Consider the following 13481-nt stretch of genomic DNA (forward strand, 5'->3'; position numbering starts at 1 on the left):
AATCCCCCCAGTTCGAAAGAAATCAGTGAAACTAAAAAGTTTGCAAACTCATTTTTCAAACTCAAGTTTGTTCAAGAAGACTCTCCCTACAGGAACACTGCAACTACTCAAACTGTATATTAGTCAATAACCAGCATAAGGAACATGGCATGTGTTGTGTAATTTGGACCCATAGTAGATTAAGATCCTGTCAACACTTCTTTGTTACTTTTATAAATTATATGTTTGGTAGTTTTGTTGAGGAGTGACTCTATGTTCTTCTTAAGAAAAGCAATACACAAACTTATTTAGTAACAATAGCCATGCAAAGGAAAATTGTTTTGTGTCCTTGTAACTTTTGGAACATTTTTCTGTCCCAGTTTGCTTTTAAGTTTTGAAAGTATGAAAGATAAGCAGTGGCGTGTATTTGAACAAATCCTTTACAAAAAAGAAGTGATTAAAAATTGTCGTGTATTCTTAGCTTTCTTCACATATGTCAACAACTTGGAGGTCAAGATCTAAGGGTTACAATGAACTTGTGTGTGCAAACAAGTGATAATTGAGGGCATTTTTGTCCTCTACAAACATAGCATGGATATTTAGTTTTACAATTTCCAATTTTCTAAAGAAAGACCTGCACTTGTAATTTTTTTTGACAGAAAATGAGAACAGCAGAAGATTTCCAAGTAATTCCCCCCGCCCAAAAAAGTTCAAAACCTTTTTAAAAAGTGGTTTACAGTCCTCAGGGTCGGGGGGGGGGGCGCTTATCCTTGTGATTATTTCCACCAAAAACTACCTATCCATCTGTTGTGATACAATTTTTTGCCACAATCCTATGCAGTGCTTTCTGGCTGGGAATTATGGAACTTAAAAGACGGCACATCCAGAAGGCACCAATCAGTGGGTGACAGACAAAGCCACAATTTCCTCAGAACTAGGCCTCAGTGTTCTAGCAATAATCTTTGTTTAATGCATAGACTTCTGCAGTTTAAATAGCATGATTATTTTCCTTGGCAATCTTGTCATTCACTTCCATCCAACTTTTTAAGTCAGAATTGCATAATGTAATCTCTTTGATTCTGAGCCATGATAGGTGCTTCCTTGGGTTAATTAAGCTTTCATTTTTTCCATTATCAGTTCAGGATCTTAGAATCTATGGGATGAATGCCTTTCCCTTTTAAGAGATTTTACTTCAGCACTCTTACACATATGTGGGATTATCCTACTAAATGTATTAGAGTGTGCTTCTAAGGACAGATCCATAGTATTTATACCGGAAGGATATAATTTTACATGTTGTTACTTGGAAGATGACAATGAGTTTTGTGTATTTTAAAGACCTGCAAGTCTGTTATGCCAGAAGTGACTTTTCAAATGACTTCTGACTTTAATTCTGAGTTGAGAAACAGATGAGAATTGTCATATAAAAAGTAAAACGGGTATACTCCGGAGAACAAAGAAAAACCCCATCAAATCTCATGTATGATGTGGCTTTACACTTAATTTATTTGTGGTATTTATATCCCACTTTTATTTATATTCAGGAACTCAAGGTAACATAGCGTTTCCTTCTATTTTTCCCCAAAATAATCCTATGAAATAGATTGTGCTGAGAAACAGTAACTAGCCCAATTCACCAACCACAATTCCGTGGCTGTGGGTAAATCCTGATTTTCTCTATGCCAAACAACTTAATCACTAGCCCATATTGGGAGTCTTTTTGCAGTCTCTCTTCCCAAGAGCTCACCCACATAGATTGTTTGCCCATGCCTCCCCTAAGTTTGATAATGCTTGAAACGGTATTTCATGCCACGCACTAGTTTAGTTTAGCACTCGTTCTGCAAAGTATAACTGTTGGAATTTTCTCTTCCACAACATCATAAACAGTGCAAAAAGTCTAACTTGTTTAGAAAAGCAAGTGGCAAGGATCTCACTGTCAAATAAACGAGCACAAGTATTGACTTTGACCCGTTCAGCCACAATAAGCATAGAACATCTTGCGCCTTTCATACAGCTTAATTCTCCTGTCAGAAAGGAAGAGAATTATATTTAAAAAGTCTGCCCATCAGATTTGTCAGCACATCTTTTAAAAGAGAGCCCTCATCTAATCAGCTGGGGGGGAAGAAAGAAGATTAAATGGTAAGATTGTAGTAGCTGAAGAAATGGTATCACTCCTGCTGTACAATCCACCAGTTCTCAGTGTCCTAAAAAATAAAAAGGGAAGGAATTTCTCAAAAAACACACACACCCTAATTATTTCTTCAATGTGATTTTTTTTAAAAAAAAAAATCTTTATTATCATCAGAAAGCCCCTGATCCTGTTTTTCCAGATTGGCTTGCAAAAGACTGCTAGAGGCCCTTATGCCTGCCAAAGAAACATCAGAAAAGCTATTTGCCCAGCTGTTTGCCTTTTTCAGCTGTGACAGATTCATAACCTGACACATATGGACTCTGTTTCCCCATTGGTAACGAACCATATTTTATTAAATTTTCTAAACAATAACCTGGCCGGTGTTTGCACAAGAGCCTAGGGTAAAAGGGGATTTTGCTAGCCTATGATTCTACAACAGCTTGTACCTCATACTGCAAGATTTTACCACTGCCTCTCCTTAATTTTAGCCAGATGAAGTGACTATAACTCTCCCCAAACATTGCAAAAAATGGAACTTAAAGCCACTCCAACTGCAAAAAAAGAAAAAGAAAAATGAACTCAAAGGAGTTTGAAGGGGGAAAGGCGGCAGCGTTTCACTTTTTCACCAGGGCTGGTTTTGGGGTTGTTACTCATAGCTTCATTAAACCGAAGTACTTATCCCGAAAGGCTATAATCGCCTAACATGCTCGAACTGGTTCCTGAATTCTCCCAGGGCAGGACTCCAAAGACAACCTAGCCTCACTTCATAAATATTAAAAGTTAAAACTAGCGAATCTCCATACGGTTGGGCAAATACAGCTGCCGGGGTTGTGTGAACGCAGACGACGCGGTTTTAGAAGGAAAGCTCCACTCCCAAGCATTTATTCAAAAGGATGCCGCTTTACGTTTCAATTCGATGCACGGTTTCTTAGATGCGGCGGCCGCAGAACTCGGTGAGCGTGGGAAGCCTCTTGGACTAAACTGATATATATATATATATATATATATATATATATATATATATATATATATACATACATATATATATATATACATACATATATATATATATACATATATATATATATATATACATATATTTGTTCTCTGAGGTTTTCGCGGGTGCCTGTATGTGGATCCTTGGTTTTTCGGGTTTCTCCCCGCGTAGAACTAAAGGTGTAGGCGCAACGTTTCGACGAAATCCCATCCGTCATCATCAGGCCTGATGATGACGGATGGGATTTCGTCGAAACGTTGCGCCTACACCTTTAGTTCTACGCGGGGAGAAACCCGAAAAACCAAGGATCCATATACATATATATATATATATATACATATATATATATATATACATATATATATATATATACATATATATATATATATATACATATATATATATATATACATATATATATATATATACATATATATATATATATACATATATATATATATATATATATATATATATATATATATATATATATATATATATATATATATATATATAGGAGGAAGACCATCCCCCCTCCACGCATACTATATACACACCCCGTCTCTAGATCGGCCCCGCATTTATTTTTATTTATTTTATTTTTGGGACTTATATGCCGCCCTATCTACCAAAGAACTCAGGGCGGCTTACAACATGCTGGAACAAGCGTCGGTTCCCACAAGGAACCCCGCACGGGCGCACGTGTCGGGCAGCGCAGTACAAGCGAGCGTCCAGCAACACGTGGCGTAATAACCTTGGAATGCCGTTCCTCCTGGCGAACGGCACCCAGGAGGCACACGCACGCGTTCCCACATCTCTCGCCTCCAACCCTCACCCCACCCCCCGCCCTGGGTTAAGAGTATAAGGCATTCTCACGTTAACACGCCTCTGCAAACTTAAACCAGGAGAGGAAAACGCCTCCGGGCATGTGCAGAGAGCGCTGCAGGCGCAGGCAAAGCCCCTGGGCGTTGGGGGATTTTATTTTATTTTTTAGGGGTGGGGGGGTGTCCCCTTACCTTCCAGCACGACCTCCTTGCCCGCCCTCTTGAGCGCCTGCACGGCTTCGTCGTGGGTGGCATCGCGCAAGTCGGCGCCGTTGACGGCCAGGATGGCATCGCCGACGTAGAGCGCCTGGGTCTGGTCGGCCGCCAAGCCCTTGAAGATCTTGCTGATGAGGATGGGCATCTTGTTCTCCTTGCCCCCCTTGATGCTGATGCCCAAGCCGCCCATCTCCTGCTTCAGGACCTTGACGCACCGCTTCTGGTTGGAGACGGCTTCGGGCACTTGCTCGGGCAAGTCGGTCAGTGCCGTCCGAACCCCGATCGTTGCCGCCTTGGGGCTCCCGCCGCCGCCGCCGTTGTAACTACTCCCCGACGGCGACTCGGGCGAGCCCGCTCCGGGCAAGGGGCAAGCGGCGGCGGCAGCGTTCGCCCTCGACGCCCCACCGCCGGCGCTTCTGCCGCAGAAAGTTCCATTGCCCGCCGCGGCTGCCCCGATGCCGTTGTAAGCGGCGGCGCCTCCGCCTTCCTCGCAGCTCAGCACCAGCGCCTCGCCGCCCAGGGTCACCAGCACCCGGTGCCACCGGTCGCGCACCAAAACTTCCAGCGCGCCGCTCCGCTGCAGCCGGCCGCCGCCTCCGGCCGCCGCTACCGCCATCTTTGGAACATTTCTTCAAACACCATGTGATTGAGCGCACGGACACACACACACACACACACACACACACACAAGCGCGCGCGCGGCACACACACACAAACACACCACGCCCCGGGACGGGAGTGTGTGTGTGTGTGTAGGGGGGGGGGGAAGAAGTGTGTGAAAGAGGGAGCCTGGAGTGGCGTTGCCCCCTCGGAGACTCGGGAAGGGACCCGGGGCAGCGAGGGGGTGGGTTAGGGGAGGGGCGGGGAAGGAGGGGCGGGGCGGAAGGGCGAGGCTCCTTGCCGAACCGGTGTTTCGGGGGTGGGGTGAGGGACAGGGCGAGGGCCGGACGCTGTCCCGAGGACCGACCTGGAGTGGAGGCGTTTCCCGGAGAACGCCTAGAAGCGTCCCAGCCCCACGAAGGGCGCTGCTTGGGCTTCCCAGCACTGGCGTGTCCTGGATTCGAATCCAGTTCCGTCTAAACCAGGGGTCAGCAACCTGAAACAGTGAAAGAGCCACTCGGAACCGGTTCCCTCACAAAAGGAAAAACTGGGAGCCGCAAAAAATGTGTGCGCATGTGTGTATATGCGCGCATGCGCAGAACAGGGTTTGACTGAAGAGTGGAGCCAAGGCGAGATATGCACCTACCCTGCATATTTGAATTGATTGGTTGAACTTTTTTGGGGGGGGGGACTGCACATGGCAGAGGACTGGGAGCCGCAGGAGACGGCTGAAAGAGCCGCATGCAGCTCCGGAGCCGCGGGTTGCAGACCTGTGGTCTAAACAGAAATCTCGGAACACCTTGGGGCCGGTTCCCTGCTCTCGACGTTTTTTTCCAGCCCACCGCTTGTTGAAACTTGGAGTGCAGGTAATCCTCGACTTGACAACACTAAATTTGGTGGCCAAGGTTACCACATCACTGCAAAAGGGAACTTATGATCGTTTTTTTGCACCCTTAAAGACTGTTGCAGCATCTTTCCGGTCAGGTGATCAAAATTCAGATGCTTGGCAACAGACTGGTTCCATGGTCCAAGGATCATGTGATCCCCTTTTGTGACCTGACAAGCAAACCAGATTCACTTAACTACTGTGTTACTAACTTAATTGCAATGATTCACTTAACAACTATGGTGAGAAAGTTCGCAAAACAGGGTAAAATTCACTGAACAAATTTCTCACTTAGCAACATAAATTTTGGGCTCAACTATGGTCTTAAGTTGAGGACTCCCTGTATACAAGATCAGCATTCCCATGACTCCGTAGGTTTGGACAAGAATCCCACAGCCAGCCTGGGACATGGCATACCTGGGACCCAGCCTTCTTTCAAAAGGGCTCTGACCTCCCTGGAGGAAGAAGGGTGGGAATAATCAACTTTTGCTACAATTCCATTCTTGAAAAGACGATGTTCTCAGGTTGCTTTTATTTTATTTTGCCTTCTCATTTCCCTGCACTAGGATCATCCAGTTATTATTTTTTTTCCTGAGCCTTTCCTAAACTAGATCATGGCAATCTGGGTGTATTAGTTTTTTATGTTAAACAACCTATTTTAAAACTGTGTCAGTAGATTGGCAGTAGCATTTAAAATCCCACAGTTCCTAGGCTTCAACTATAGGTTTGTCAGGTTTCAAGTTTAGGTTTTTAATGGGAGATTCCAACACTGCTTCCCATTCAGTTAATGTGAGAGAAAAAAAATAAGAGGGTGCCAGCTGTTAGGGGTACCTCTTGGCTGCTGATGCAACAGTTAGAAGAGCTGCTTGAAAGAAATTGTGGTACAGGTAGTCCTCGATGTAAAGCCATTCATTTAGTGACTGTTCAGAGTTACAAAGGGCACTGAAAAAAGTGACTGACCAGTTTTCACACTTAACGACCATTGCAGCATCTCTATGGTCACATGATCAAAATTTGGGCGCTTGGCAATTGGCATGTATTTATGGCAGCTGCACAGTCTCGGGGTCATGTGATCAGCATTGGTAACTTGCCAGCTGGTTTCCAGCAAGCAGAGTCAGTGGGGGGGGGAGCCAGATTTGCTTAACGACGGCATGAATCACTTAACAACTGCAGTGATTGGCTTAACAATTGTCAAAAAGGTAAAAGGGGGCACAGCTCCACAACTTAAGTGTCTTAGCAATGGAAATTTTGGGCTCAGTTGTGGTTGTAAGTCGAGGACTAACTATAGTTCGCTGGAAAAAAGTCAACTTGTTAAGTTCTTGAGTTGTCCTGGGTTAGAAACTTTCTATGACATAAATCAGCAATGAGAGATATGACATAAATCAGCAATGAGAGACAGCAAAAACCTAAAAAGCAAAGCTGGGCATAGTTCCTGTACAGCAGAGAAATCACCCATATTTCAACCTCCATACAAGTAATCCTTGACTTAAACGACCATAATGTAGCCTGCCAGTTATATGTCCACATTTTGGACAGAGAGAACTGCTGATTTGAAAGAGGGGTCAAAAAGGCCATCTATGTCAAAATTGAACAGCTTCAACAGAGGTGGAGGGATCCGACATCATCTATCTCCAGTGTACAACACGGTCCTTTCAGCAGTTCCAAGAAGGCTCCACACCCATTTGCACTACTCAGGTGACCCTGAGGATACAGATAAACCTCCAAGTGACTCTCTAAAACAGGGGTCTTCAAACTTGGCCCTTTTATGACTTGTGGACTTCAACTCCCAGAATTCCTCAGCCAGCGTGCCTGGCTGAGGAATTCTGGGAGTTGAAGTCCACAAGTCATAAAAGGGCCAAGTTTGAAGACCCCTGCTCTAAAAGAATGCAAATGACCAGCCATCTGCAAGAAATATAAATCCTTCCATTCCCTACCATCCAGTCAGAGCTGAAGAAGCTTCTTGGATGAGAAGTGAAATGTCTTCAAAGAAAAACAAGAAAGTCCAGTTTCCTGGTGAAAAAGCATCTTTGGGATAACTGTGACCTGGATGATTGACAATCTCCATAGGCATTTTGCTATGGGATGTTTTTGCTAAAAATTTGGAAGTAAATGCTGGTTTTCAGCAAAAACATTGTAGAATAAGGTGACGTTGATTGCTGGATGCCATATGTGAGAGCCGGTTGGCAAGCATCCAAAATGCAAATCATGTCACCCTGGGGCAGGGCAGCCATTAGAACTTCGGAAGTATGTCATAAGTACATTGGGGGAGGAGACCATCGTAACTTCAAATGGTTGCTAAGTGGCTGGCCATAAGTTAAGGACCACCTCTATGTGAAACTGAGTTGCAAGGATAAACGGAGTTATCCGCCCTGCTCAAATACTAAGCAGATAATAAGACCAGTGCATTTAATTGGATAACAGTAATTGTTTTGTTTTATCAGAAAAACAACTTGGAAACTTCTGTTGTTGCCAATTTTCAGCCAGTAAGTCTAGGTTGGTAATCCCATCGACTTTTCCCTCATTTGCATGCGCTTCCCTAATTGTTTCAGGGCGCTATTCAGATTCCTGACTCTTTTATTTACTCAATGATTATTTAAATTGGTTATATCCACCCACGTCTGATGGACTTTGGGCAGCAGACAAAAACCCAAACAGTAAAAACAATTTAAAACATAAAACCACACAGACTGCCCAGATTAAAGTGATCATAAGGGCAACGCAAAACCATAGTAGGGCTCTCCAAAATATATTCTAATTTATTGTAAGCTGCCCAGAGTTACCGTGGGCCAAGATGGGCAGCTAATAATTTTTACAAGTACAGGTAATCCTTGACGTACGACCACAATTGAGCCCAAAATTTCTGTTGCTAAGTGCGCTTTGCCCCATTTTATGACATTTGTTGCCACAGTTGTTAAGTGAATCACTGCAGTTAAGTTAGCGACATGGTTGTTAAGCGAATCTGGCTTCCCCATTGACTGTGTCAGAAGGTCGCAAAAAGTGATCACACTGCAGCTGTCATAAATATGAGTCAGTTGCCAAGCATCCAAATTTAGATCACATGACTATGGGGATGCTGCAATGGTTGTGTGGAACATGGTCATGAGTGACTTTTTTCAGTCCCATTGTACCTTTGTGCAATCACTAAGTGAACTATTGCAAGTTGGGGACTGCCTCTAAATATTAACTCCAGACCAAAGTCAAGTTTTAAGGGCTTGCCAGAACCCCTGGAGGGAAGCTGCAGTCCATATCTGGGGTGTGTGTGTGTTGTGCTGTTTCATAGGATGGGGAGCCCCATAAGAAAAGGCCTGCTTCCTCGTAACTACAAGATGACTTTTAATAGAGGAGACCTGGAGCACATCTGCAGAACATTCTGTGTGAAATAATTAATTTAATTTTAATTTATTGAGATTTCTATACCGCCCTTCTCCCAAAGGGACTCAGGGCGGTTCACAGGGCATAAATATAAATGACAATACAAAAATTAAAAGACAATTAAATCAATGCCCAAGTTAAAACAAGAATAATAAAACAAGCCTATAAAAAACCCATGTACCCCCATCAGGCCAGACCCGCTAGTTCAAATAAATGGGTCTTCAACCCGCGACGGAAGGATCGGAGGTCTGATGCCATCCGGAGCTCAACCGGCAGTTGGTTCCATAATGCCGGAGCACAAAAGAGAAGGCCCTCCCCCTGGGGGCCACCAGTCGACATTCCTTGACAGGAGGCACCCTGAGGAGGCCCTCTCTGTGGGCGCGCACAGGGCGGAGGGGAGTCGACGCCGGCAGCAGGTGGTCCTCGAGGTATCGCGGACCCATGCCATGTAGGGACTTAAAGATCATAACCAAAACCTTGAACCTTACCCGGAAGACAACTGGTAACCAATGCAGCTCACGGAGCAAAGGTGTAACATGGGAGTACCGGGAAACTCCCAAGACAACTCTCGCGGCCGCATTCTGTACCAGTTGGAGCCTCCGAGTAGTCTTCAAGGGAAGCCCCATGTAGAGAGCATTACAGTAGTCTAGGCGAGAGGTCACGAGCGCATGAGTGACCGTACATAAGGCCTCCCGGTCCAGATAGGGCCGCAACTGGCGCACCAGGCGAACCTGGGCAAAAGCCCCCCTAGTCACGGCCACTATATGATCCTCCAAAGTGAGTCGTGAATCTAGAAGGACTCCCAAGTTGCGAGCCCTATCCACAGGGGGTAAAAGCTCACCCCCCATAGAAAGAGATGGAACATCCCAGGTGTCCCGGGAAGCTGGAATGTACAGCCACTCAGTCTTGTCAGGGTTGAGTTGAAGTCTGTTCCTCCCCATCCAGACCCGAACCGCCTCCAGGCAACGGGACATCACAGCGAGGGCATCACTGGGGTGGTTTGGGGTCGAAATAAAAAGTTGGGTATCATCAGCATATTGATGATACCCAACTCCAAAACCACGAATGATCTCACCCAGCGGTTTCATATAGATGTTGAACAGGAGAGGCGAGAGGACCGACCCCTGAGGAACTCCACAAGCGAGAGTCCTAGGGGTCGACCTCTGCCCCCCTGCCAACACCGACTGCGAGCGTCCCAGGAGATAGGAGGAGAACCACTGAAAAACCGTGCCTCCCACTCCCAGTCCCCTGAGACGCCGCAGCAGGATACCATGGTCGATGGTATCGAAAGCCGCCGAGAGGTCTAATAGGACTAGGACAGAGGAATATCCCCTATCCCGAGCCCTCCAGAGATCATTCACCAGAGCGACCAATGCCGTCTCCGTGCTGTGCCCGGGCCTGAAACCCGATTGGTAAGGGTCCAGATAATCCGCTTCATCCAGGACCAGAGGGAGCTGATGCGCCACCACACTCTCGACAACCTTCGCAAGAAAGCAAAGGTTGGAGACTGGACGAAAGTTGTTCAATACAGCTGGGTCCAAGGCAGGCTTCTTGAGGAGAGGTCTCACCACTGCCTCCTTCAAGATGGTGGGGAAATAACCCTCGCTCAAAGAAGCAGATATAACCGCCTGGAGCCAGCCTCTCCCTAGCTGCATAAACCAGCCAAGAAGGGCACGGATCCAATAAACATGTGGTGGAACTCAGCTTTCTCATAATCCTGTCCACTTCATCAGGGGTCACAGAATCAAACTCCTCCCAGATAACATTGACAAGACCGCCCGTGTCCTGATCGCCAGACTCTGCCCAGCTGGAGTCCAAACCGGTCCGAATCCGAGCGATTTTATCCGACAGATGTTGACTAAACTCCTCGGCACGACCCTGCAAGGGAGACAAATGCGGCCTCCGATACCCAGGCCTAGTCCCATGCAGGGGATTGTGGGTAATAACCAGCACCTTTAATTGCATTGAGAAGCCTGCATTGCCACAGGTTCTTTTATCCCAATTTGGTGGGGCCCCAAAACCTCAGAGAGCCAAGGCCCCTTGGCCTTTAGGCAACCCACCCACAAGCACACAATGGGTACTACTCAGAGGTCCTTCCCACACATTCCCAGGTCTACCACTGCTCCTCCTCCTACTAGTAGTGTAATACTACTGTCTCTTAGCCCTAGACTGCTTCCAGTGGCTTAATACAGAATAACAGAAACCACCGGTCCTCTCACTCCCTGAACACCTCCAACACACAAATTATTCCACAACCACACCCAGCTACTTTTCTGCTCTTTTATAGCTTCTTGTTGCTGGGCAGGCTAAGGTGAGGTCTTAAGGGGGCAAGGCACCACAGACCAGGAGCTGGCCATTTTCAGACAGTCTGCCCTCTCATAGCATACCAAAAAGCACCTGTTATTGCTCACACTGCTGCCTTTTGAACCAGCTGTAGCTTCTGGGTGGGTTTCAAGGGTGGACCATGTAGACTGCATTGCAGTAGTCCAGTCATCAGTTGCCCAGAGCATCTCTGAAAGCCACAACAGACGGACTAGATGAGCCTTGGCAAAGATCCTCTTGGCCACAGCTGCCACCTGTTCTTGGCGCAATAGCTGTGAATCCAGAACAACCCCCAGATTGCACAGTAATCTTAAAATGCTGCCCTAAGACCAACAACAGACTCTTCCCAATAAAGTCTAAACGGAGCACACTCAGCCTTTGGACCAGGTCTACACACTGTTCCCAAACCTGGATGGAGGTTCTAAAGTGTCTCCAAAAATTGCTATATGGAATTGTTACTTCCAATATGGCATAAGGTAAGCAATCATATTTTTGTCCTGCTTCAGTTCAGGGAAGTGTGGCTTTGGCACACAGTGCAAACCACCTATGCAACCCTTGGCACACAAAGGGTTGTGCAGCCTGTTCTAAAGGGTACATTTGAAAAACAGACTGTTCCTACGTAACCCAACTCTCCTGAAGCAACACAGGCTGCAAACTCTTTTCCTAAAGAGGCTTCATTGTTTCCCTCCCGTTGCACCAAACCTAATTTGTCAAAATTTAAAGACAGTCTGACTCTTGGGTACTTTATAGAGGCAACAATATCCACCTCCATTCTGGGCCAGTATTATTTTCGAAAGAGAAAGCAAAACCATAGCAAATAGATCTTATCTAAGATTATTTTATTATGAGCAAGAAAAACCTTCAAGAGTTTCAGATGTTTTTGCATGTTCCATGTATTTGCGGATGTGAGCCTCTGCCCTCATACTGGTAAAGCATTGGTTGATCCATAGCACAAAATGTGGTGCCACCAAATTCTCTTTGGCTAGTTGCACAATGTCACAAGAAAGCAGGAGTTATTTCATCCCAGTACCAAAGTACCAACCACCTTTTTTAAAAGCACATCCTTCACACATTTTCAGGACCTAACATCTTGTTTAACTTCCGTATCCAGCCAAATGTTGTAATTTTAATTTGTAGCTTTCTTTTAGACACCAATTACTGTCATATAAACCAATACAATTTGTGCAGCTGCAGTACCTACTATTTTTCAAGCTGAAGGCCTTTTATGGTATAAAGGAAATTGGAAATTGGATCAGAGACCAAAAGGCATTATGCTATCAGGTCCACTAGCAATAGCAATAGCACTTAAACTTTATATATACCCCTTCACAGTTGCAGATAGGATTAATTGCAATTAATTTTAATTGCAAATAGAATTACCTAAAGTGGCCTTTCTGAACCTTTTTATTCTGGGGAACCCCTGAAATTATTTTCAGATCTGAGGGAAACCCTGCAAAAAAAATATCCAAATAATGTAAAAACTTCACAACACAATTCACATTTTTACAGTGTTTGGAACAATAGCAAACATCAGTCGAAAGGTGAATTGTCTCATGTAAAAAGTTCTGACTACTGCAAGTGATAGTATTGCCTGGTACACAGTTTTTTAAAAAATCAATGTGTGTGTGTATATACATACATACATACATACATTTATTTATTTATATATATATTTATTTATTTATGACATTTCTTGGAGCTTTTAGTGACCTCTGGAACCTCAGTTAAGAAAGTCTAACAAATGAACCTAGTGTTTCAATTATGCTGTCATGGGAATATTTTCCCATAAAAAAATTGGTTCTCATTTTTTTATTGCAATTTGCTGGAAAAGCTATGTATTTCTATGGTAAACGTGATATTTTAAAGGCAGGTTCTGAGGCACAGAGAAAAAAAAATCAAGTTAAAGGTAGTCCTTGAATTACAAGCACAATCTCTATTTCTAAGCAAGGTATTTTTTTAAAATGAATTTTGCCCATTTTACGACTTTTCTTGCCACAGTTACTGAGTTAATCACTGCAGCTGTTAAATTAGTAACATGGTTATTATGGGAATCTGGCTTCCCCATTGGCTGCTTCTCCAAAGGTTGCAAAAGGTGATTGACACTGTAGCCATCATAAATACATGCCAGTTTCCAATCATCCCAATTTTGATCAT

At 44.8% G+C, this 13481-nt stretch overlaps 1 protein-coding gene across 1 annotated transcript in view; it reads right to left on the reverse strand.

Moving 5' to 3' along the window:
- Positions 1-4956, reverse strand: part of LOC310637250 (beta-1-syntrophin-like) — a 74333-nt gene extending 69377 nt beyond the window's left edge. The window contains exon 1 of the mRNA XM_083357604.1: positions 4124-4956. Coding sequence (XP_083213730.1) covers positions 4124-4763 — 640 coding nt within the window. The 5' untranslated portion in view covers positions 4764-4956. The remainder of the gene's footprint in view (positions 1-4123) is intronic.
- Positions 4957-13481: the final 8525 nt, after the last annotated feature.

Source organism: Vipera ursinii (assembly GCF_947247035.1).
Source record: "Vipera ursinii genome assembly, chromosome: 3".
Classification (NCBI taxonomy): Eukaryota; Metazoa; Chordata; class Lepidosauria; order Squamata; family Viperidae; genus Vipera; species Vipera ursinii.